Source organism: Pelecanus crispus, chromosome 6 (assembly GCF_030463565.1).
Source record: "Pelecanus crispus isolate bPelCri1 chromosome 6, bPelCri1.pri, whole genome shotgun sequence".
In the NCBI taxonomy this organism is placed as follows: Eukaryota; Metazoa; Chordata; class Aves; order Pelecaniformes; family Pelecanidae; genus Pelecanus; species Pelecanus crispus.
The window spans coordinates 1,432,399-1,457,570 of record NC_134648.1 but is presented as its reverse complement, the minus strand read 5'-3'; the positions used below and the strand labels follow the sequence as shown (position 1 = coordinate 1,457,570).

The 25,172-nt window shown below is 46.8% G+C and overlaps 1 protein-coding gene across 4 annotated transcripts; it reads left to right on the top strand.

The window, feature by feature from the left end:
* The first annotated feature begins 208 nt into the window (after nucleotides 1-208).
* On the top strand, nucleotides 209-24,482 carry DEAF1 (DEAF1 transcription factor). 4 transcript variants are annotated; one of them, XM_075712638.1, is made up of 12 exons: nucleotides 209-494; nucleotides 1,479-1,576; nucleotides 1,982-2,111; nucleotides 2,977-3,123; nucleotides 4,819-4,884; nucleotides 7,723-7,851; nucleotides 8,639-8,767; nucleotides 13,237-13,505; nucleotides 14,242-14,247; nucleotides 22,557-22,574; nucleotides 22,714-22,803; nucleotides 24,378-24,482. In XM_075712638.1, the coding sequence occupies exons 1-12, from the start codon at nucleotides 209-211 to the stop codon at nucleotides 24,480-24,482; spliced, it is 1,473 nt and encodes a 490-aa protein (XP_075568753.1). The 4 variants fall into 4 exon arrangements, with proteins under 4 accessions (XP_075568753.1, XP_075568749.1, XP_075568752.1 ...); XM_075712634.1 differs by lacking the exons at nucleotides 14,242-14,247; nucleotides 22,557-22,574 and adding exons at nucleotides 3,943-4,082; nucleotides 5,790-5,916 and having other exon boundaries at nucleotides 13,237-13,487; XM_075712637.1 differs by lacking the exons at nucleotides 8,639-8,767; nucleotides 14,242-14,247; nucleotides 22,557-22,574 and adding exons at nucleotides 3,943-4,082; nucleotides 5,790-5,916 and having other exon boundaries at nucleotides 13,237-13,487.
* Nucleotides 24,483-25,172: the final 690 nt, after the last annotated feature.

Here is a 25,172-nt window from a genome sequence, read left to right as displayed (position 1 = left end):
ACGTTCGGAACCGCTCGGGCGAGCTCGGCACCGCTCGGCACCCCGCCGAAGAGCGCTCGAGTGACCTCGGAGCACCGGGCCCCCCCCACCCCACCGCCCCCCCCCCCCCCCCCGCCCCGGGACCCCCCTCAGCGGCGCTCGGGGGGAGCGGCGGGCGTCGAGGCCCGCTCGGGCGGGCTCGGCTCCCCCCGCCCGCCCGCCGCCTCGGATGGAGGACGCCGACTCGGCGGCGAAGCAGCTGGGCTTAGCGGAGGCGGCGGCAGTGGCGGCGGCGGCCGCAGTGGCGGCGGCGGCGGCCGCGGAAGGACCCGAGCAACAGCAGCAACCGCCGCCAGCGGCGGCCTCGGAGGCGGAGCCGGAGCCCGAGGAGGAGGAGGAGGCGGCGGCGGCGGCGCAGGTGACGGCGGTGACGGTGATGGCGGCAGATGCCGAGCACATCGAGATGGGAGCCGAGCCCCTGCCGAGCGCCGACGAGGCCGCCGCCGCCTTCGCAGGTCAGGGCGGGCGGAGTGCGCATGCGCAGCTCCCCTCAGCCCCCGCTGCCTCAGCCCCGCAGCGGCGCCCGCCCTGCCCGGGGCCCCGGCCCCGCAGCCGCCGCTCCCCGGCCCCGCAGCCGCCGCTGCGGCTCGGCTCTGCCGGGGCTGGGGCCGGCAGCCCCGGCCGCTGGCCCCCGGGCCCTCTCCCTGCAGCGCTCCCGCCTGCCCGGCGTACAAATGCCGTCGTTACTTCAGGGGGAGCAGCCCGGAGCTGGCGCTTGAGCCGCTGCCAAAGCGACCCGCTCCCGGTACGCGCCAGGCCCTGCTCGCCCCCTGCACAGTGAAATGAGTCAAAGCTGCCTTGGCGCATCGGAAATTACTCCGACCCCCCGCCCCGGTAACAAAGCGCCCTGAAACACGCAGAGTTTTGAAGGCAAGCTGTGGTACACAGAAAGGCGCGGAGCCCTTCGTGCCTGGGTGGGTGTCCCCACCTGAGCCTGGGGCGGTTTTCCGCTCCTCACGTGGGGTGCGGAAAACGCGCCGGCGCTCGCATCCGCCGTACATCGTAGAAAGGCTTGGCTGTCAGCTTGGACAGGTCTTAACTGGCCCGAGCGTACAGGTAATGGCAGCCTAGACATTAATATATGGCAGAGGGAGAGGCGGTTGTTCCTTTGCCTCCGTGTTTGCCAGCCACCCCTCTTTTAATAAAAAGCATCACAGGTTGGGGCTGTTTTAGCCCGTACGCAACACTCGCTCTTCCCTTAGTTCATCACATGCCGGTAACTTGTTACGGTCTCAAGGAGGTTAAAACACGCTCAACCCGAAGCTTAATAAAAATCAGAATGATCACGTTTGCAACAACTTAAAGGTGTCGTGAAAAACAAAATCCGTTTTGAATAGGAAGGAAAAAGGAAACGCAATTATATTTTTTTAATGTCTAGCTGTTTATCAGGCTCCCTGGATGCAGCGGAATATTAACTTCACGTCTGGTTTACATTTCAGAAGTCACCACAGTGACAGTAGCCAACGTTGGTGCCTCCGCAGACAATGTTTTCACTACATCTGTGGCAAATGCAGCTTCAATTTCAGGACACGTGTTGGTAAGTCTGTCCTTTCATTTGAGGGCCTTAGCAGAGTCCCACATACCTTCCTAGTGTAAAGGAAAAGCTCGGTTTGTGTTCGAGCTGTAGTAAGGTCAAAGATAGGTTTTCATTGCAGTATACAGGCTTTAAGCCACAGAACCATTAGCTGGGGGACATACAGTTTTTTCTTTATCGCTCAGAGAGTTTTTTTTTTACCTTTCCGCCCCCATATACTCATTCTGTAATGGAACTGATGACCTGGAACATGTAACCTTTGAATTTGGTTGGCCGAACCCTCAAAAACCAACCTAGTAACTGCCATACTGATCGGTGTTTTAGGGTACCTTTGAGCAGATTTGGGGGAATGCTAAAATACATTGGTATTTTAACTCTGTCAATTTAAACTCTTTATTTCTTCTGTAGTCCGGGAGAACGGCCCTCCAAATTGGGGACAGCTTGAATACTGAAAAAGCCACTCTCATAGTGGTTCACACGGACGGCAGCATTGTAGAAACCACGGGGTTGAAGGGGCCATCAGCACCTCTCACACCAGGTATAAGGCAATCTGGTTTTGAAGTGTCATTCTCCTGGAGGAGTTGCTTTTTCTCCGCTTTAATTGTGTTGCTAGGATTAAAAAAATATGATGTGCATAATATTATGCAGTTGCCTTATAAGGATCATTTGTCCCCTCTTCACATGGTACTACTTTTATTTCTTGGAAGTAGAAGAATACTTACTTTTTGGGTTTTTTTTTCCATCAGAAATGTATTTCATTTTCTTATTCTTTGCCCTAACCCTTGCAAATAAGATGCTTTAAAAATCTTGCCGTGCTGCTGGGCTGTCGCATGCCTTTGTACGCCCATCCCACCCCCAAAGGCAGATGGATCATTCTGATATCGATAATAAAAATATGAGTCTCCCAGTTCGGCACGTGGGTTCTTTTTAAAGGGTCCTTGAATATAGTTTTCTCTCCATTCAGGCCGCTTGCTGGTATTTAAGCGTCGCATATAGCTGATGTCTTTGTTGCTAAGGTTTTTGCTCACGGCAGCTGCTTGGCAGTTTCCTTTCCGCCCATGAGATGGCACAGCAAACCTTCAGCTGTCTGAAACACGTTACGGGATCGGCCTCTGGGAAGGGGAAGATGCAGCCAATTGCTTACGCGGCTCCAGGTTACAACCTCAGCGTTTAATGCGCTGTGAGAGCATCTTTCCTAAGATGCAGTTTGGTTTATTTTCAGTCATTTTCAGCACGTTCGAGCTGAATTTTTTGTGGTGCACTATGTAACTCGCGTTGCTGTGGAGAGGTGTCAGCTGCTTCAGTGAACCACTTGATGCTGTTGCCCCAGCCAAGCTGAGAGTGTGAAGGTATAGCCGGCGTGCTTTTTAGTTGCTGTCACCTTTCTTTTCTTTTTTTCAAAGGACCGCAATCTCCTCCTACCCCTTTAACATCCGTCCAAGAAAAAACTGGAACCAAGTATAACTGGGACCCGTCTGTGTATGAGAACGAGCTCCCGGTGAGGTGCCGGAATATCAGTGGCATTCTGTATAAAAACAGACTCGGCTCAGGTAACTTGGGTGAGGAAGTGTGACGGCTCCTTCTTCACTCCATGCACTCTTTTTTAATCAGGCTACTTTTAAGGGCCGATTGTGAAGACAAAAAAGACAGTTTCCTAGTCAGCCAGCTCCCTTTCGATACTATCGTTCTCTTTTGGTTTGCTCTTTCTTCGGAGGCTTTTTAACGTTTTTCTTAAGTCTGAAGATACAGGCTGCTGTGCAGTGAGCCTCCCCGGTAATAGGTTGACTCCTCTACTGCTCTTTTTGTCTCAGAAGTAGACCCGTGTTTCTACAAAGCTCTACAGAATCCCTGCTGGAACGGAAAATAGAGAGCTTGTCTCCTAATGGGACTCCTTAGCTGCCTTAGCCCCTCCTCTTCTCTTTTATCTCTGTGGGAAAGCTGAAGAAGCAGCAGCAGAAATTGTCAGCAAGCCTGACTGCACAGCGCAGCGCTTGCTTCATGGATAGCGAGTTTTTGTCACGACCAGAAGGATTAGAAATTTAAGTGCAAATTAAGGAAGGGCTTAAATTCGCGGTGTTTATCCAAGAAAGACTTATCCTTCTTGCAGATGAGTAATATTTTCTAGCCTTTTGATGCATTGGTGAGGCCCAGAGTTGGAGCTCTGTAAACATGCACAGTCATTGTCACAGCCAAGATAATAAATGGGCATGGTTATCCTGGAGTGATGAGAAGTAGCAGATGGGCATATTTGGTGATTGCCACGGATTAACTGCTATTTAGTCCAGCAATTTCAGTATTTACTTCTTCAGGAAAGCGGCAAAATTATTTTTAACCTTTACTAACAGTTTCTTTCTTCTGTTTTCTTTCAGGAGGCCGTGGTAGGTGCATTAAGCAAGGGGACAACTGGTACAGCCCTACGGAATTTGAAGCTATGGCGGGACGAGCCAGCAGCAAAGACTGGAAGAGGAGCATCCGCTATGCCGGGAGGCCGCTGCAGTGCCTTATTCACGTAAGGTTAAGTTTGCTTCCTCCTTTCTGCTGGAAGGGGCAGGTGGGGTCAGGGCGGACTCTGCCCAGCGCTGCAGCCCAAGCCGTGTGCACTGCCTCTGCAGAGTTATGTGTGACGGTGCCATGGCGCAACTCGGAAGCAACGTTTTGATTTGGTTGAGAACCAGTGACGTGAGAGGAATCTTTCTAGATGTGTTTTCAGATAGCACAATACAAATCTTGCTTGTACTTGAGAAGGGGGTTACAGTTTATGCAGGATGAAGTCCAGCCTTGAGCTGTATTGCGGAAATTGAGAAGTGAGCTCTCCACCCATGATACTATCGTTCAGTAACCTGATCTGCTTAATTCTGTTTGCCTGACAAACATATTCTTCACTTGCACTATTTAGTGAGTATTGCTTTGGGTTCTTTATTTCCTCCAGTGTCCAGGAGCCTCATGGAGAATCTGGCATTGCCATTAGGTTGACAGTTGATTTCTGCTTGGGCAGTTATAAAGTCTGAAATTCACATATTCTCGCCTTTTGATTTGAAAATTATTTGTTCTTCCTTCACTCTCCGCCTATCCGCTCACCCCATCGCTATGATATAGGGGAGCTGGCCTCTCTCTTGCTGTGTAGGGTCCCTGGGAGGCAACGGGTACGTCTCTCTGGGAGCTGTCTGAATCTTTCAGCAGAACACAGTCGTGCTCTCGGTGGTTTTGGCGACTCTAATGCTGAACTAGTAATCATCTAATTTCAGGATGGGATTTTAAATCCACACGCTGCCTCTTGTACTTGTGCTGCTTGCTGCGACGACATGACTCTGGTGAGTTGTAGGTTTTAACATCCGTTAGTTTAAAAACAATGATCAGCCAAGCTGCCACAGCCATTTGGGAGCAGGCCATGAGCGTCCTAGAAATGTTCACAAGTACTCTGGTTGCAGCGTGCTTTGTCCATGCTTCATAAAGAGAGGAGATAAGGAACTGCTAGCGCTCTTGCGTAGCAGCCTCAGTAAAACTGGATAATAGTTATTGCTTTTTTCTTCTTTTTTTTCTTTTCTAAATAACGTATTTATGTGAGATGCCTGTTGGGGTGTCAAAACTATTTGTGATTTTTGACTCAAACTGCACAATTTTTTTAGTTGGACAAAATGTTTTTATAAGGAAGCAACGTAATACTCTATGTTGGATCTATATTTTCATGTTAAAATGCTTGGGGTTTTTGGTTGGTTTGGGGTTTGGTTTGTTGTTTGTTTGTTTGTTTCAAAAATTACATTAAAGTCCTGAAAGCAGAAGTCTTTAGCTTGACTTGAAGTAGTGTTTTGCATTTCTTTTCTGTTATGAACTAGATGATTTGCTTGTTTCCTAGACCTGAAACTAACTGCTTCCTGTCTTCTCCCCACTCTTGTTCTCTTTTCTTGCACCACCTTGGCCAGCAATCAAATTATTTGCCCAGTTCTGCTCCTTAAATAATAGCGGGAAGAGGCTGGATCTGTGCCTCTTCAGCTGGAGGGACCTGAGCGTAACTTTTTTCACAGAGTTATTTTGGTTTGAAGAAGTAGGAGGTTTTTGGTCAACTGTTGCAAACCACGCATCTTCCATGGGAAATAACGTGCTGCTTGACCTTAGGTGCATCTGGAAAGATGAGAAGTAAACCCAAAGTCCTCAAAGAGGTGCCTCAGCTAATGCCTTTTCCTTTTTTTTTTTTTTTTTTTGTGTGTGTTTTGCCTAGAGTGGCCCCGTACGACTCTTTGTACCATATAAAAGGCGGAAAAAAGAAAATGAAATGCCTGCAACTGCAGTGAAGAAGGATTGCTCCAAAAACATCACTCTGCTTCCTGCCACAGCTGCTACTACATGTAGGTTCTCTGGTAAAAATTGCTTCCCTTCTTTGATGAAGAATTGCCACACTAGATATTTATGTCTGTCAGTGGCCCCTTGGAACTAGCCAGCTGAGAAAAATGTCTTACTTTTTGCCATTTCCTTTTCATTGGGTAGTTTAATTGGCTCAGTGCCTTTAGCTAATTCCACTTCCTATTTTGTAGAAGCCAGCACAGTGTTGCCACATCAGGACTGCAAGTCGTGGAGGAAAAAGTGCAACTCTAGACCTCCAGAGGACTTGGTTTTAAGCATCGTAACATCCTTTTGCAGGGAGCAGGTTTCCTATTCTGTTCTGAGAGAGGTCTGGACTGTATTTCCACCCTCTACCTGCTGTCTCAGCCTGGCAGTGCAGCGGGAGTTGTGGAGTCCTGGCCTTGCTTTTGGGTAGGATTTTCCACAAATGACAATTGAGAAATTTCCTCCTGTGAAAATTAGGTAGAGGGGAAGGCTGGCCCTTCTCTGCTCCGCCGGAAATCCCCATTCCATCCCCTGAGCTTGGTTTTTGTCCTTTAGAAGCTGGTGGGGGCTATGGAGTAAGATTTGTGCTATTTCTTCAACTAGGTAGAAAAGTAGGCTGTAAGCAGCTGGAATGAAATGCACAGCCTGCAAGTCGTTAATGAAAGAGGCAGAAGGTGACGCTTTAATCTGCAAATGCCTCTCTAACATTCAGGACACGCTTTGTTACTTACTGTTTTTGATTGTCAAACCATCTGTGTGAGAACAGAAATTAATTTGCAAGCTCATCCAGCTCACGCGTTCCCAGTCACATTCATGTGTCCTCCTGCTCTCATCACACTAGCATCATCTGGATGGTAACATTACAAAGTGAATTGAGGAGGAAACAACAGAAATCCAGAGAAAACCGGCCAAAACTAAGATTAGATTATCAGCAGGAAGAGAAATACGGAAGGATCTATAGAGTTTTGGGGTTTTTTTATCCCCCAGAGAGGTTTAATCGGTATTGGTTCATTAATGTGAGGTGCTGTGAGGTTGCAGGTTTGCTCATGCTGGCACTGGGAGAGAGGAGGACTGCTTGTTTTGGTAGTAGCCACGTATTTCACTGGGCGTGAATCCGTAGCCTCCATGTCTTAAAATTGAATTACTGTTTGTGAAAAGATACTTCTGGCTGAGCGGTGTGCCACAGAATCGGCCCATTGCCAAGTAATGGTGCCAGATTAATTAATCCTGTTTAAAAAGGGTTTTAAACATTTTGAAGCCACTCGGGTATATTCATCCAAAAGGATTTTGTGACTTGTTCCTTGCATTGGCCAAGCATATTATTTCACTCTGTGTAGATAGACAGCTAAAATTGTCCAGCTCACCAAACTGTCATAGAATTAGTTGTAACCCACAGGTATTTTATGTCGCTTTAAGTAGTAAGGTCCACTCTTGCTAAAGTTGTAATAAATCAGGATCAGCCAGAAGCTGGTGGGTTTTGTGGCCCCAGATCTTTCCAGTAGGTATTAAGTTTTTGCTCGTATGATAACTGAAAAGGTGGTGATTTGGGAGGCACTACGTTGTAAGTGAAAATTCTGGCCTCGTACAGCCAGGGAATAAACGGAGGCCTGGAGGAGGCCAGCAGTGCCTTCAGAAGCCAAATGGGGCTTTATTCCCAGTGCCAGTTGTATTGGTCATAGGTGTGACCCAGCCTGGGGTTAGCACAGGCCGTTTACTGCTCTGTGAGTTCTCTGACTTTGGATGACTCAGAACAGGGATATCAACAGCTAAACAACTGAGGCCTCCGCGCTGAGTGTTAATTATGAAAGTACTTCTAATATTTCCAGTCACCGTGACTCCTTCTGGACAGATCACTACCTCCGGTGCTCTGACATTTGACCGTGCATCGACAGTGGAAGCCACAGCAATTATCTCGGAAAGCCCGTCCCAGGGTGACGTATTCACTGGAGCCGCTGGTAAGAGTTCAGGTATACGCCTGCTAGACCTCCGTGAGGAGGAGGAAAAAAGGTTTGGATGCCCACTGCTATAGGTAGAAGCATTTTGAATGCTGCACGAAGGATTTATTTCTCAAGAGCTTACAGAGAGACTATACGTAACCCACTGCCTTCCCCTGAAATTATTTCAGCAGCTTGAAATCTTACCAGTTGCACAGAAGAAGTTAAAAGTTTTGTCCAGATGTTGCAGCTGCTAACGTACACCTCTGCCGATTTCTAGGGGTTTACAGTCATCTCTGTCATTTTTTTCACTCCTCCTTTGTCCTAAAATACTACCAAAAAAAAAGAAAACTAGCTGAGTGTTGAAACAAAGTGAAAAATGCTGAATAAATGCTGAAAAATGCTAGAACAAATCAAACAAGATATAAATGCATGCCATGTATTTCAGTTCTTTCAGTTTGATTCATACACAGGGTTGTGAGCTCTGCTGAGGGAACTGTCCTGCTCTGAGAACCATAGTTTGGAGTCCTGTGATAATTGTAAATGTAGGTGTGCGGGAGGGAAGCCAGCGCTAACCTTTGCCTTTAAAAATGAGAGCAGAGAGAGGGGAAATCAGTACAAGGTTGCCTTGCTTGCTAACTGGGTAAAATCATGCTGCTGTTTCTCATTTGCAACCCCTGGAATTATTGCGGAGTGTAGGAACTTGTATGAAATGTAAAAAAAAAAAAAATAAGGGGGGGGCAAAAGCGTAAGAAATGCCTGGAAGCTGTGTTACACAGCAATTCACAATGCCGCCGTTCTTCTGCAGTTCAAGATACCAACGTCCAGCAGCCTTGCCGAGTCAATCACCCCGAACCTCACTACCCAAGTTACCAGGACAACTGTCAGATTTCAGCTTTTCCTGAGGCTGCGCTGCCGACATCTCATCCCAAGATTGGTATGTGTTATGTCCGTCATGTGAGACACAGTTAGCGGTGCTTGAATACACTCTCTAATCTTTCTCAGCAAAGGTAAAGACTGAGGCAGAAAAATAAACTTTGCTGTGGTTTGCTTACGAGTTTTGCGGTTATTAAGAGTTGGACAAGCAGATTTTCCATTCTGTGGGAAGTTTTTCACTCGCTTATTGCGAATTTTGATTTGTTGGTTTCTACCAGAGGAGGCCGTTCTGATCCTGCTTCCTACATCACCTTGCAGTCCCCTGCCCTTCCTAAGGCTTTTGCTTCAGGGCTTTTGTCACCACTTGGGCACTGTGGCTAAACATTTATTTAGGTTTTGATGTGAGGAGGCCATCCCTTTAAAATTATGTCACAGAAGCTTTTCTAAAAATTCCCACATCTCTTTCGGAATCCACTGATGCCTGCTGAAGGCAGTTTTGGGCAGGTTTGGTGTGCTGCTCTCACGTCCAATGTCAGTTTTCCATCCCCTAAAGCTGACGTTCGTGCTGGTTAACAAGTGCAGCGAGAGCCCGCCCTGCTGCGGTCACACAGACTCTGGAGTGAAAAAAAAAGAAGAGATGGTATGAAAAATGACGAATGCAAATCAGCCCTTTAGTGTTTGATAGAATGGGTTAAACTGATGATCAAACATCTCTTCAAATGTAATTATATCATGTAAACTTAATGACCTTTCATTTGTAGAGCTAACTGATAAATTGAGTGAACTACAGTGCTCGTACTGATAGACACTGGAAGTGTTGAAGAAACTGGAATTGGCAGAGTTGGAGTGCTGTTCTTGCTTTATGTTCTTATTGAGCCTGCACAAGAGATACAGCAGGGAATAGCCTGCCGCTGGCTGGCTGATGGATTAGGCGATTTATAGGCCTTTTACTTCTCTAATTTCTATGAGTCTGTGAAGTTACTCTGATACTTACGGATCTCGCTGACACAGAGGAGCTGTAAGGCAGGTTTTGATCCCTGTTATGTTCTCTCAGACGTCAAGAAAAGATCATGTAAACATGTTGTATTCCTTTGTGCAGTCTGAAGTCTGCCTTTTTTAAAGCCTGCATTCTCCCCTCTGTATGACCTTTTATTTACTTATTCGGAACAGCACAGTGTGTTCCTGCTCTGTCCAGAATGAAATCTTGTTGTTGGTTTTAAGTCTTAGTCAGATCTTGATGTTACTAATTAAGCATTGATTTTTTTTTTTCCCCCACCAGTGAATACTTTCTCTTGACTGATAGACCTAATGCCAGAATGAGGAATCAGAAGTAATTCCTGTTAGATAAGTTATCAAATGCCATGCTGGAATAAATATTGTGCTGGAAATGTAGCAGTGGGAAAGGCTCTTCTGCAAACAGCTACTGATAAAAGACGGGTTTTTCTCTTGCTCATATCTAAGTGCAAATAGTTCTATGCCAGTCATGTGCAAATTGATTGAAATTACTATTTTAATTAAGGACTGTTGAGTGTAAAACGTCCATTTACCTGTATGGTGAACTTGCAAGGCTGTCGGTCAGAAAAGGCCACATGTCTAACACACAGCGACCGGCAGTACCGTGGTTTTTGAGACCTGACTTGAAAAGGGTTAAAGTGTTAATACACTTCAATTAGTTGCTGTCTTGGAAGATACTCAGTGTTCATTGCAGTTTTGCAAGAAGTCTTGTTTGTCTGCAGATGCTTTTCTAAGGAGAGGTTCACTGTGAGTGGGAGTGCTGGAATTGCAGCCTGGTACAGGAAGGTGTGCTGGCCTGTTGCTGCTCGGGACAGTATTTACAGCTGAATTTTTTCAGGACAGTATTTACAGTTGAATTTTAAGTACAATTTGAAGTGTAGTCAAGATTTTTTTTCCTGAATGGGGTCTACTGTTCTGTGGTTTTAACTAGGTTGTGCAGTTTGCTATTCTGTGTCCTTGCCCTTCAGGGAGCGAGGTTTGAGGCTTGTTTCTGCCCTTCCTTTTGGAGCCACTGAAAGGGAGGAATAGTATCTGCAAATTGTTGTGTCACCACCTTAGACAGACCTGTGTGCCAGTATCTGTCATGGCATCCAAAACAGATCGCGATCAGAGACTGATACTAAAGTAAAAGAGAATAAAGTGCCTTTCAGACACTTCAGCCTCTATGTGTGGTTCAAGAGCTTCCCGCTTAGTAAATTTCTTAACTCTGGTTTCAAAGCAAAGAGTGTGGCTCCAGTATCGACCCATTTTAGTGAAAACGATGGTCAGCACCCAGCAGTGGCACCTGTGCTGCCTGCAGCTGCCTTGTAACGCTGCAGGTGCTCAAGGACCTTGCCAGTGCGGGGGCTGGGAGAGAAGCTGCCTGGCAGAGGCACTAGAGGAGTTAAGAGGAATGCCTCTAAAAGAAAAGCAGACGCTGGTGGGATGCAAACAGGATTTAAATGGCTCAGTGCTTCTGAAGTTATATTCCCGGCTGTGTTCAGCCTTTCTCTGAGGGCCGTAGCATCCATCAGTTGGAATGGTCCTGCGTTTTTTACATGAATGTGTCACTCACTATTTAAAAATCAAGGAAGCTAACTGGCTTTTGGTGCCTGGAATACTACTGGAATACTCTTCCCTTGACAATGCAGAACAACCCGGGAAGGAATGTGGTTTCTCAGCTTGCAGTACTTACTGCTTTTTCTGTGTGCTGAATCCTTCTGACTCCTACCTAAAGATGTGAGGAAAAAGCCTGGAACAGCCTATCAGTAGATTTGGGGGTAATAAGACTGCACAGCCCCAAAGTTGGTGGTGCCCGCTTTTTTTCTAGTAAACAATTTAGTGAGGAATTTAGAGGTCAGCTGTTGGTAGATGTGAATGTCTTGGATTTAATTTTATGGCAGATGGCAAGTATTTATCGCTAGAGTTAGATTTAAATTTTGGAAAAGTAAGGCCGGTAAAGCCAGATAACATTTGTTCCTGGAACTGCTGCCTGAGGTGAGCTTATGCTGCGTATTGTTGGGTTCCTGGATCTAGGTTTAATTTCCTCACACTGTCGTCTCCCAGCATATATGCAAACCTAGTGCTGTGAAAAGTAGATGTTTTAGTGACACAAGAACTGCTGGGGTTTTCTGAAACATTTGCAAAGGTAAGGCTAAGACAGACATTGCTGGTTTTTTAGGGCTTTAATTTTCTAACACAAGCTTTGGGAAAGGGAGGACTGCGGAGCCCTGATAGTTGAGGGGGTTGGAGGCGGGTTCAAGGAAAGTGTGGTTAGGTTACGGGGATAGGAGTTTAGCTTCGTTCTGGTGGCTTCCTACAAACTGCAGTTACTGTTAAGATGATGGTTAGGATATGAAAAAGTAAAGGCTGCAACACCTCAATAACTTTGGTTTGGGGTTTGGTTTGGTTTTTTTTTCCTTCTTCTTTTAACGTCCCTTGGAGTATGTTTAAAAGTATTGCTGGGCTTCTGTGCGTTTGTATTTAATTTCATACCTGTGGCATTCTAGTTTATACAAGAGCGAAGACTTGTCATTGGGATTCTGCAGGAAAGGGCCGTAGACAAGAAATTGCTTTCTTGGGAACTGTCCAACACAGTCAATATAAAGCCAGTGCCAGGAGATGCAGTGTCTGAAGCTAAGGCTTCCATCTGGCTGCATACATTCACTCTCACCTTTGGGATTAGGCAAGGAGAGGTTTCAGAGCTGCAGTGAGCATTGCTGTTCAGAATACCCAGGATATTTGAAACAGATACATATAGCTGTGAGTACCATTTATTAAAATTTTTGATGTTTCAGTGTGGTATGCGTATTTTTATGCCTACAGTTTCTTTTATGGGTAGGATGCAGGATGAAGGGGTCCAAAGAAATTACAACTGTTGACGGGGTTTTTTTTAAAGGGCTTCCCAGGCGGTGGTTTTGGAAAGTGCATGTCTGTAATACACATAATTTCGAGGTGATGATAACTGTCTTGTTTTTATTCCAGTTTTGGGCCAGGGTTATGGTTAAGATCAGAATTCAGGAAGCGTAGGGGAGCGTGGTGTGGATCGGTGCCTATTTTTTGTAGTGTTGCAACCTGAGAATTGCCATCTGTATATTTCATCGCGATATTTCAGCAAACTTGATGACTTAGAACCTTACTTAGCGATAATTAAGGGAAACATGAGGTGGAACATTGTGACAGTGGTGGCAGAGGAGTCCCTGGGAATGCTGCTTTCACTGCTTGACGGTGCTTCTCTGCAGCAGTGCTGGAAGGTGTTAATTGCGTCCCAGAGTGAACAGTAGGATTGGCAGTGCCTGTTCTTCAGGCCTCTGGGCTTGAGAGCGCCCCAAGGGCTTGTTCCGCACAGAGCCATTCTGTGCACTTTGGGTCACAGAAAGCAGGTCTGTTCAGCAAAAACTTAGCTGGATTGAAAATTTTTGCAGACCGTATTTTTTAAAAAAGCAACCAAACAGCACAACACACCCCCCCTCGCACACTTTATGGAAATGAAATGCCCTAATTCTATATCTTTTCTTTTTCTTTCTTTATATCCAGTGTTAACCTCACTCCCTGCCTTGGCAGTGCCCCCCACGACCCCCACCAAAGCCATATCCCCTTCGGTGGTGAACGGGCTGGAAGTGACGGAGCAGCGGAGCTGGCTGTACTTGGAAGAGATGGTCAACTCGCTGCTCAACACGGCCCAGCAGCTGAAGACTCTCATTGAACAGGCCAAACAGGCCAGCTCCTCCTTCCGCGAGGCCGCGGTCACGCAAGCAAAAATTCAAGCTGATGTGGAGAGGAAAGAGGTAATTATGCCAGAGGAGGTGAGAAGACTCAGCCACGGGCGTCTTTTTGGCTGAGTGATGAACAGAGTAGTACCTCACTGGTTGTCACTGGCTGTGACAGTGGTAGCCCTTAGAAATTGTTTCTCAAAGTCTTGAGAGCAGTATTGCCAAGAGAAATCTGAGTTATTCGTATCATGGGGAAAAGAATAGAGTGCTCTGCGATTCCAGGAGCTGTGGGTAGCAGGCTAGTAATACAAACTGGTTGGTGTTACGAGTCCTGAGCTGTCCCATCAGCCATCCTTAAATTTATGAGACGTGGGCACCGAATCCTGGTATAGCAAAGATGGTGAGTGTTCAGCCATGCGGTGGCTGCTTTTTTTATGTCAAGTGAGCGGGGCTATCAAAGAGGCTTTCGATGGCCCAAAGAGGCAGAGGGATAAAAAGAACAGCAAGCTGTAGAGTTCATGGGGAAGATAAGCAGTAAAATTTAGAGGTGTCTCACTGAGCATCGTGCAAGCAAAGCTGATCTCGCATGAGTCCTGTGGTAAGACTGCAAGGCCGGCTGGCATTACAGGAGTATTGGCTTGTACCCAGTGGCCCTTCTCTCCTCTGTAAGGGATTATCTACAAGGACTGCCCTGTTCTCCCTGCTTTTCTTCTCTTTAATTGATGCATGGTAGGGACCCTGGATTCTTCTTAACACCAGCTCATGCATGCACCCTGAATCTGGCTCCATGCACTGCTGAATGCGCTCCCCTTCTCCCCCAGATCCACAGCTGCCGGTGTGGACTTGAGGGAGAGAGGTGGGGGGCAATGTACTGTGAAACTGGTGTCGTTGTCGGTAGCTGATGAACTCCCTTCCTGTACACCACACTATCTGCTGTTGCCATCGGCGTTATTGCTAACGTCAGCTTTCCACTGAATTCATAGGCACGAGTGTGCAGCAAGAGACCTTGAAGAAATGTGTGTGGGAAGACTTTGCTGAGAACTGAGAACCCCTATGACAGTCCTTGCAGCGTCTTTGATATTCTTTGCCACGTTGTCTCTGCTAAACTCTTCTGTACGCTGCATCCTTGATGTGCAGGTGTGTGATACGTTGAGAGTCTAATTCTTCCCTGCCTTCCGCCTGGGCAGAATGGGTATTCGTGCTGCTCTCCAGGTTTGGGCCGTCTGCTGCTAAAAAGCTGTGTAGAGCGTGGGATACCGAAAAATTGGAAGCTTTGACACAGTTTAGAGATGAACATCTGACTTTGTTTAACTTCGCTCTCTGCTCTTTTTCCAGTTTATGTGCTGTCTTCCCTTCTGTTTATCCTTACCGTGGTTTCTGGAACAGTTGTTCAGAGCCCATTCCCCTCACCCTCTGATCCAAATCCGACTCACTTCAGTGTACTTCTAGTTTCTTCTTGCCCCGGGAATGGGAGTTCAAATCACTCCTGTGTATTGATTAAAGTGCTGACTTTACAAGGCAAGGGTGAGCACGTGTTTGTTTCCAGAGGAAGTCCCTTTCCCAGTAACTATTGAATGCCCAATTATACAACTTGTGTGTCTTACCATTCTTATTGTGTAATGGGTACCTCAACAGTTTTGTATTTTGATAAAAACACTTGCTCATGGTGGTATTTTTTTAATACCCAAATAACAATTCTCAAGCTTGCGGCTGTGTGCTAGCTTCTGGAACCATCTGGATGATATTGCAAGTAGCTATTTCTGAATTCCTTCTAGTGAATTCCATATTTGGAAAAAACTCTGGGTTTCTGGGTACAGGGCTGGCATTGGAAGTAAGTACAATAAATGTCAAATAATTGGCTCTCTGCTTTTGTGTTGGTCAAAGGTGCTTTTCTGATTTCATGAATGTTTCCCTGATTTGTAACGCAAGTCTCTCTCCCACCCTGAGTATGTGTGTGGTCAAATGGCTTTTTTTGACAGTTAAGGTCTATGGGAGGGAGAAAGAGGTGTCTTCCTACCTTGGCAGTTGTTGATTTTTGCTAGGCCAATTTAATACAAAGGAAATAGGTGCTTTGTCACCACTTTGTGTTTGTTACACTGACAGAACTTCCAAGGGCTAACAAACCGGGGGGGAATCTTCTCGCCACCCCCTCCGTTTGCATGAGCGGAGACGGTGATCACAGCGGTGTGGGTGCTTCCCTGTAGGAGAGCCACCGGTTTGCGGAATTTCTGTGCAGCAGTATGTTCCTAGGTATTTAGAAGTGAAAGATCGTGACGCTGTATCAGAGCTACAGAGCAAAGGCACAACAGATTAACTTGTAACAGAGCTGTAGACTCAGCTCTTCCTGGAAGAGTGACTTAATACATAGCAGGATTAAAGAAACCTGTTAGGAGCAGGCTGCTTCCCAACTGGATAGACAAACTTCATTGCCATGACTGTAAATAATACGGATCTTCAGTTTTTGCAGCGGTGCAGAGCTATTCCCCCAGGTCAGTGTCCCGGCTCTTGAGGACGTTGAGTTCAAGCACTTTTGATCTTGTAACTGTCTGTATCCCTGACCATATCGCTCTGTCATCCCTGCGAAAGAGGGAGATGGCCTCTGCCTTCCGACGGAAGAGCAAGACGGAGCGCTTGGGATGGGACTGTCTTTACCTGCCCTCCAGAGGAAGCCTGAAGTGGCCCCAAGTTTAAGCAGAGTAGAGAAGAAGTGGCAAGAACAGCAAACACGTAGGAAAACTTACTTGTGTGCTAGTTTTGTTTCAGTCTTCCTAGAGAGCAATAAATTAAGCATTAAGAATTTTTAATCACAGCTTATATGCTTTGTTGTATATTGCAAATCGTTTACTATGTTGTGTTTCACTTACTATACTGATTATTTCATGAGCTTTGGAGTTCATTAAATATCACAAATGAGCCAGTCTGCTCCCGTATAGCAGCAGTTCGGTTGACTTGGCTTTACATACCAGAAGTTGTACTCTATGCTGAGCAGTGGTAAGCTCTGAACTGTGAAAGGCAGGCTTTTGCTCCGAGTTTTCTTTGAGCAGGGAAAGCGTTTGTGCTGCCTGTACACTTATGTTCTTATCTGTGAAGTCAAAGAGCGGACATCACTGTTTCATTCTGGTCACGCTTGCCAATGATATTATCCAGGACTATTGAAAGGAGTCTTAGGAATACATTATTCCCCTCATTTATATCGTTTTGAAGGTGGAAATGCCAACATCAGAGAGGAACTATGGCAGGAAGGGGATCTGCTAAATGTAGCAAGGGAAAACCATAAAAAATTGTAAGTGCAGCATAAATTAGAAGCATCTACAGTCACATTTCTTCTTAAAGACAGCGTGTCTAATCAGAATTTAGCAGGAGGATTGGATCCCTAATTGCAGTTCCAAACACGTGGCAATACCTGGATACAGAGTCCTCAAAAGCAACAGGGGGGCCGAATTGGGAAGTGCTGAGCGTTTAGGCGTCAGGCTGTACAGTAGTGGAATACAAATACCTGTCTTCATAGGCAATTATAGAAAGTCTGGAAAAACACACTTGCCTTCCACTCTTCTCTCATGTCTGACATGAGGTTTTTTTCACTCTGCCTCCCTACTATATGATTACAGCCATATATCGCCTTGTCTCAGGGTCTGGTGACGTCCTTAGCTGTTCTGAGGAAACTATAGGTCAGATTCCGAGTGCTGGAGCTCAAAGCTTCACCAACAGTTTCTCTTGCACATAATTTTGTAGTTTGGAAGTCCTCACATGCACTCTGTTGCTGTCTTTGTCCTTTTCCATTTCTGTAAATTTGTTTAAGGATAGTGGTTTGCTGGGCAGATTTCAAGACTGTGGATCTCTTCCAAATTTGGTTTCCATCTTTGCCACAAGTTATTTAGATGCCCCTGGGTAAGTCCTTGGCCGCTCTGGGCCTCAGAACCTGCTCTTTAAAAGAAGATAACACTTCCTTCGCAGGGGGCTTGCATACCAGTTTGCAAAGTGGTAGGAGCGCTGGGTAAAAGGCTGTGCAAAAAACCCTCAACCTCCTAAATCCTAGCAATAAGGACAATTTGTAAACCCAAAATCTACAATTCCCGCATTTATGAAAATATGTCTTGTGCAATAATTTCTTTTGAAACAAAATCGTTCTAGAGTCTGAGAAAGTGGTTCGAAATACCTTTCCTGTTGTGAATGCTGTCTGCAGTATCTCGTGTGCCTGTTGATGACGAGAACTCCTTAATCAATACGCAGAGCCCTCAGAGAGTTAGTTCCAGACATGAAGCTGTTTAAGAAACACTGATGGCCGTAAGCCTTGTGCTCTCTGTGTGCAAACAGGAGGCGCCTGCGCAGCGGGTGCTCAGGCTGTGTACGGCTTTATGTTGGCAGACCCCAAATACAAGTTGCATTTATGTTGCCCAGAAGTCTTGGGGAATGACATTCTGAGAGAAAAGCAAACCGTGAACTCCCCAGCTCAGTGTTCCTATGAACCTCTAAAATGCGTCACGCTATTGCAAAATACAAAAATACCAAAATATTTGTAAGCGTTTTCTGAATTGCAGCGTTTTGTGTGGAATTCATTAAATACAACTGCTCTGTCAGAACTTCATGCAGCTGTTAAGAGAAAGTTCTCCACTGTCATTATTAATTAGCGTGTGACTGAGTGCGTCTGATCCTTTGGTTGCTATCTGAATGTTGGGTTTACTGCAGTTTTTGATTTAGGGAAAAACATTTAGGAAGAGAGAGAGTGGGACAACAAAGGCTCAGCGTCTCTTATGAGAGCTACGTGACAACTTGCAGGACTGGCCCAAAAGGAATGGATTCATGACAGTACTTCACACGCAGGTCTGTGTGCTTTGGCAGTGTCGTTTTTTTGAGTGTGCATTAAGCCACCGTTTGTCTCAGATAAACTTTAGGAGGGGGAGAATACAGGAACTCACCAAATTCTGTGCCAGAAGACACTGCTGCAAGATAATAAAGATATTCAGGAAATGTGTTAAACAGTTTTTCTGTATAAATTTGAAAAAAATTGTGTCGAAATCTGACAAGTGTTTTAATTGAAATAGCCCTCTCGTAATGCAGTGATGCCTTTGGAGCCCAGCCCATTTGAAAACAAAGTGGAAGATTAAATCAGCTAACAGCTGGACCATCTGAATTCTTTTTTAGAAAGATTAAAACAATTCAGGGCTAGAGAGTATGAAATTAACCTAAAAAGGGTCGGGCATTTAAGAAATATAGCCCTAGCAAGCAAATAATGGTTTGTGTACTCCAAAGCAGCAGTGAAAACAGTTGAGAATTGGGGGTCACTGGTTTTCTGGAGCCAGTTTTGTGAGAGATCTGGATGTGTCTGGCTTGATCCTCTCTCTTACCACACCTTTTCCTACTCCGTAGTTTCTGGACGGCTTGAATTCTTTGCACCATGGGCTGTGCAGAAGCAGAGGACTCGCTATGTGGTAGATAAAAAGGAGATGGAAGGGGTTAAACATGGGGTTTCGTCAGCAGGTTTCGGGGGCTGAGAGCAGAGGTGGAGGAGCCGCTGTGGCTCAGGCAAGGACGGAGGTGGCTGCACTTCCTCTTGGTGTCCTTCTGATGGGCAATCTCCCTGGAGAACAGCCTTAGCCACACTTGTGGAGGATGAAGCGCAGTCTGGAGGCGGGAAGGGTTTTTCATTCCGGAGCTGTGGCACTTCCGCAGAACTGGAATTCAGCGTGGTCAGCCCTGGCGCTGTCTCCGCATGGGCTGGTGCAGCGGGGACAGTGCTAGCTGGGATTATGTGCACAAAAGTTTTCAAGCTGGGTTGAAATGCCAGCTCACCGCATGCTTTGGCATCCATATTTCCACTTTCATCACTAAAAAAGAAGCATTAGAAGCATTGCGCGGTTTTCCTAGGCTGGTACTCTTAACGTGGGTCATTTGTCTTTCACTTAACAGTGGAAAACTCGTTTTAACCTTTCCTGAAGAATCCAGAGTTTCCTGCCAGCCCAGTTCTCTGCCTGCGTGCAGGGTGGCAGAGGGCAGAGGCTGCGGCACGAAGCGTTGAGTCCCGGCTTCCCCACGCCTGGTGCTCACTGCCATTAATGATTCTCTCAAGAATCAAGGTCCGTTTCTTCCTGAGACATAGCAGGATTGATTCTTAGGGCAGAGGACGCATCTCAAGCTTGCCGGTGTATTCCCTGTCGTCACAAGAACGCTTCTAGCTTGGACACAATTTTGGTTTTCAAAATAGTAATTTTGAAATTTCCATACACGTGATGCACGCTTCACCTGTGCCGTACTGGAAGCATCGGGGATGCTGTGCGTGCGTCCTCTCTTGGTAATTAGCCTGGTCTTGCCTGTTTGTCAAATAATGGCAGAACCCAATCACACCCCTTGCAGCGTACAGCGAGAGGTTTCCCTGCCACCTCCTCCATCTCCCTGGAGTTTTAAAATTTGAATTTATGTCATGGTAATAGAAAGGTTTTGAAGGTTGCGATTTCACAGGAGAATAAATACTGTGATGTCAGGTCATAGGGACACTTGTAAATTAAGCCTTTAATCTCCTTATGTGTTGGGTCATAGTCACTCCTGGATAAACCTGCTTTGCCTGGAGGTGGGGGTTCAGGTTTTTTCTTACTTTTTAACTGTTCCCAATAAATTTAAATCAAGGTTAGCACATAATCAAATCGGGATCGGTTTAGAATTCCTTTGTTTTAGGACGCCTGTCTCTCAGCAGCGCGGGCTGCTGAGCATGGCAAGGCCATAGGTGGAGCAGCACCTGGTTGGACTTGAACTGGTTTGGAGTAAATCTGCAGCACACCTGAAGCGTGCTTTAAAAGCCACCTCCGGAGGAGTGCTTAATTCAAAAACTGTTTGCAAGCCCTTTTATGGTTTTATTAAAAGGAGGTATAATGGTGATGGTTGATGCTGTTTCTAAAGTCTTGAGTGCGTTGATTTTGTCTGGGTTTTTTTCCCTAATCCATTCTGTTGGGCTATGCCATCCCTTCGGGCTCTTTTGCTTGTTAGTGGATTGGGATCGCTGGACTTGGCCCAAAATTTGGCCCAAGAAGATGGCACTTGGCCCTATTACCTTGGCATTTTCCTCCCGTTTCTTTTGCTAACTTCTTAGATTCTGTTGTGCGTGGGGCGCGGTTCCCTTGCAGCAATGAAGCCACCTGTTTTAAGCAGCAGTGGGTGGCTGGATGTGGTGGGGAGCGTGGGGTTTGAGTAAATGCTGTACGTAACCGGCAGTTTGTCCCCTCAGGCCCTTCTCTCCCAGGCTGCTTCATCTGTCTCCACGTACGGCCATGGCTTCCCTCTCTTAGAAGGGAGGAGCGAGGTTCCCCTCGTCCTCCTGCAGCTGCAGCTCTGGGCTTGCCAGAAGCCAGCTCAGTGTCAGGAGCCTCCGCTCAGAGCACCCTTTTCAACCCCTCACGTCGCGCTCTGGCTGCGAAATGACAAGTCTGGTGTATTTTTTCCTTGCAGCAATATCAGAACCAGTTATTTCAACAAACAGAAGATGTGGAGGGGAAAACAGAAATCATCATCAAGGTAAGCTGGGGATGTCTCATATTTTATGAAGAGTCTTTTCTTCTTTGTCTTGTTCCATTTAAAGATGCAGAGGTTTTTATCAGTGCTACAGAAGTCATGTATTCTGTACCTGCCCTTGCCTTCTGGCAGAGATCTGAGCTTTCCCTAGCAGGGCTAATGCTGTTTGAGCAGAGCGTGTCCCCTTTCCCAAGCCTTCCAGGTTTTCACAATCTTTTATCGTCGTCTGGGCAGGTTTATCAATCTCACTCACCTCTGAGTCATGGTATTGCAGCTCTAATGGATGGCTGTCGCGGAGGCATGATGGGAAGGAAACTCTCTTCCTTTTCGTCCTGTGAGCTGGTTTTCAAAACTGTGTGATTCCCTCTGGCTTTTGGAATGGGAGTACAAGTCCAGTGAGTTCAGGACCCGTGATTTAAGCCCTTATAGCTGTATATGTTATTCAGCAGTCTTTTAAGGTCTCCAGGTACAAGTGCACACAGGGTCTATTTTCAGCATTTTCTGATACTGTACAGGTTACGAACAGCCTCAGCCAAGTATCCCTTTGGCACAGGCTTTGCAAGTCCCAAAGAGCAGCTTTAAGCCCCCTTTTTGGTGGCCTGAATCCCCGGCTGTACATCAGGAACACAAATCTAGTTCAGTCACACCAACTATTAATTGTAGGCCCGTTGGTAAGATGTGAGCAGATGTCGTGATGAACTCGGCGTTAATCAGGGCGCCGATTGCTAGCTTGGTTGTGCTCAAAAGAGAGAAGGAGCTGGTGGAACTGAAGACGCCTGTGATACTTTCACAGCCGAGAAACGCTTCCTGTCACGGCCTCGCACTGCTGCTCTGACGTGCTAATGATTTGTCACTAATTTAATGAGTTGGAAACGCAATGCTCTGTGAAGTGCTTATTTTTGTGGTAGTTCAATGATATTTCCACCTAAATATACAGGTTATGTTAATTGATGTCACTGATGTAAGAGTAAAGCGATAGACACAAAAACATCCTTTAAAAACCAGGTGTGATTTTTCAGCCATGTATCCTATCTCACCTTCTAGGTTTAAGTCCTTGCTCTTGTTACTTAATTTTGCTCCTCTGTCTTCCGTTCCCCTGTTGGGACACTGCTCATGTAGTCGTGCTGCTGACTGGCAAAGGAACAAGCCTGCTCAGCCCACAGGAGCAGATCCCTTTTTCCTCTCAAAAAATAGGGAAAGATTCAACTGAAGGGTCCCATCCTTATGCCTACTCTTGTTGTCCTTCCTCAGACCCTCTCTCAGACGTACATGGGATTATAAACCAAACAAAACCACCAACCAAATCCACCTTTAAAACTTTAAATTCGAGATAAACGCAGAGCTTGGGTATCGGTGGCCTGTGCATAGCCTGTACACCGCCGTTCGTCACACCTGCCCTGGGTTGAGGCCAACTCCTGCTGAAGCCTGCAGTAACCTGGCTGTGGCTGATAAGATCCACGACCTACGCAGAGGGAGGCATCTCTGTGGTAGCATGGACAGGTTTCCGTGACCACTCAGGATCTCACCCACAGATCTGAAGGGGCTTCTTGCCCACCAGAAGGGAAAATATCGAGGTGCATTTCATTTTCCAAAGCAATCCCTGCTAACACGGCGAGGAGAGTGGGTCTCTGAAAGCGTTTCCAGAAGCCACTGGGCTTGGTTGTTTTGTGTTCGTGTTGAGGATATATTGGGAAACTGCTCCCGCATCGTGTTGTATTATGCTTTGCACCTGTATTATGCTTCGGCGGTCTCCCTCTTGTTGTTCTCTCTGACGTGGTCACTTTGCTGTCCATTTTCACAGCAGTCCTGTGTCAACTGTGGTCGTGAGGCAACGAACGAGTGCACAGGATGCCATAAAGTCAACTACTGCTCCACTTTCTGCCAGCGGAAGGTATAAGCTTGTTTGTGAGTTGCAGATTCAGTTGTCTGGAGGGGGCTGTGTGACCCTGGGGGGAGCCAGACGGCTCTGCCTGCTGCCCGACGGGCGTAAGCACGGTGAGAGGAACGGGCAGCAGAACTTGCCATGTAGTGCAGGCAGCCAGAGCACAAGCCTTGCACGGGGCAGCAGCCCCAGCATCCCAAACCCACCCTACCAGGGGGACCTCCAGGCACGACGGTGGTGATGGGGCAGGTCTGCGGGTCAGGGGCCGGATCAAATGGGTAGGGACGGTCCCAAGATTTGCACACACTTTCTCAAAGGTGATCTAACAATCGGAGTAACAGCAGAAATGAGGGTGCGGACACCTCACTGTGTGAGCTGTGGGGACCAGTTACCTGGGAGCACTTTTACAACCCTTCCCTGCCGCTTCCTGGTAAGCTGAACGCTCCTCAGTGCCTGTGCTCCTGCTGGAGGACACAGTTCTCTTACTCTTTACATTATTTGTGGTGCTACAGATGACACAGTGGGACAAACCATAAGATTTTGAATGTGGGAGGTGGAAACAGGTATGAGGAAGTATGGTGAAGGAAACTGCTGCACTTCATGTTTCGCACAGTTCCTTACAAAGACCCTGGGCACCCTGCTTTAGAGGAAAGCGTAATTTAGTTTGGCCAGGGTTACAGTTCTGCAGGCTGTCCAAGTTGAGTCTTCATCAGCTGAGGCCAGGTGTATTGAGTAGCTGAAGAATTCTGACTGTTTCCTTTTGCCTCTAACAGTGTAATGGTGGCCAAGTTCCCTGTCTGCATAGCAGAAAGATTAAAAATTCCAAAGAATGAACAAATACCGCTTGAAGAAAACTTAAGAGTCTACCTGCCGCCTCCCCAGGCATCTCACGGACAGTAACGCCACCCTGTTGTCCTCTCACACAAAGTGCCCTGGGAATTGGCACCAAGTAGTCACCTTTTGTTCCCCTCCTAGACAGCTCGTCCCTTCTAAGGGGACAGCAGCCCACGCCTGTAGCCGGTGCTCTCTACTGCAGAAGGGTGGGGGAGTTTGGAGTGCTGGCCAGTAACCGAATCCTTGAGATTCCCCCCGGATTTGTGAGCTACGACGGGCAACCTCTTGAGTTGAGCAAGTTAGAGGATTTTGTTAGTTCAGACTAGAAGTTGCAGTCGGTCAGTCTTGGGAGGAATTGTATTCCTCTCCTTTGCCATTACTGAACTCAGACCCCTTGCGTGGCGCTGTCCTGCAGGAGCTGTCTTTTGGGAGAGGGGCTAAGTCAAGGTTCTGACTCTGGTTTAGTAAAATTTTCCATGACCTAACCGACATTGATGTCCTGGATTGGTTTTTGGGTCGAGAAGCCAGCATTCTGCTTGGTTTGTGTCTGCCTCTAGCATTGACCACAGTGTACGGTTCCTTTCCTGTCGCCGTGAGTCCTGTTTGGCCGAGCACTAGAGCCCTGCTGCAGCCCATCGGTGCTGGAGAAAGCGCTTCGCAAACCGGGCTCCTGCTGGGGCTTCTGCAGGCTGCGTGCTTCCCAAGGGCCCCTTCTCTTCATGGCCTTTCCATCTGCTCTTCCCTCACAGGACTGGAAGGACCACCAGCATATCTGCGGCCAGTCGGCCACGGTGACGATGCAAGCCGACGAGGTGCACGTCACGGACAGCGTAATGGAGAAAGTCGCTGTCTGAGCACACCTACCTCTTCAGCCGTTCATGAGCGACATGGCGCGGCCGGCTGGATCGGCAGCCCAGCGTGAACGGTCTGTCCTTTACAAACCACACTCTTCTCTCTAGCAAACTCATTTTGAAAGATTTTTTGATACTGTGACAGCATTTGTCTACTCCCAATCCTCTTCCGAAACTTTTGAGTTATACAGAGACTGTGAAAACCTCATCTGGAAAAAACAAAGCCCACCTAACTGCAGCCCAGCCGCTGGGAGCCACCTTCGGCTTATGGAAGCTTCGACTCTGCCAGACTGGAACCTCCACTATGTGGAATACAGCGATCTCCTCATCTCTCTGGAGATGGATCTAAAGCAGGTGCTGCAACGAGTTCTGCCAGTGTTTCCTTCTCCCTGTTGCCTCCTTACCTCTTGTTTGAAAAAAGAAATAAAAATTCGTTTGGTTTATTTAATTGCCTTGAAAAAGTCAGTACAAGTTCTTAGTTTGCCATTGGAAGGACTTTTTTTTCTTTCCTGTGTTCCCTCTGTGCTGGGCAAATTTGGAACACATTGGAGCTTATGCACTTGAATATAAGTGAAAAATGACATGTTGTTAAATAAAATGCGGTGAAAGCATGAGCGTGCTCGGCAGTACCGTTTAATTCCCACAGCAGCACTTGATCATACTGATGAATGCAGCAAGCGGCTGCGGCGTGGC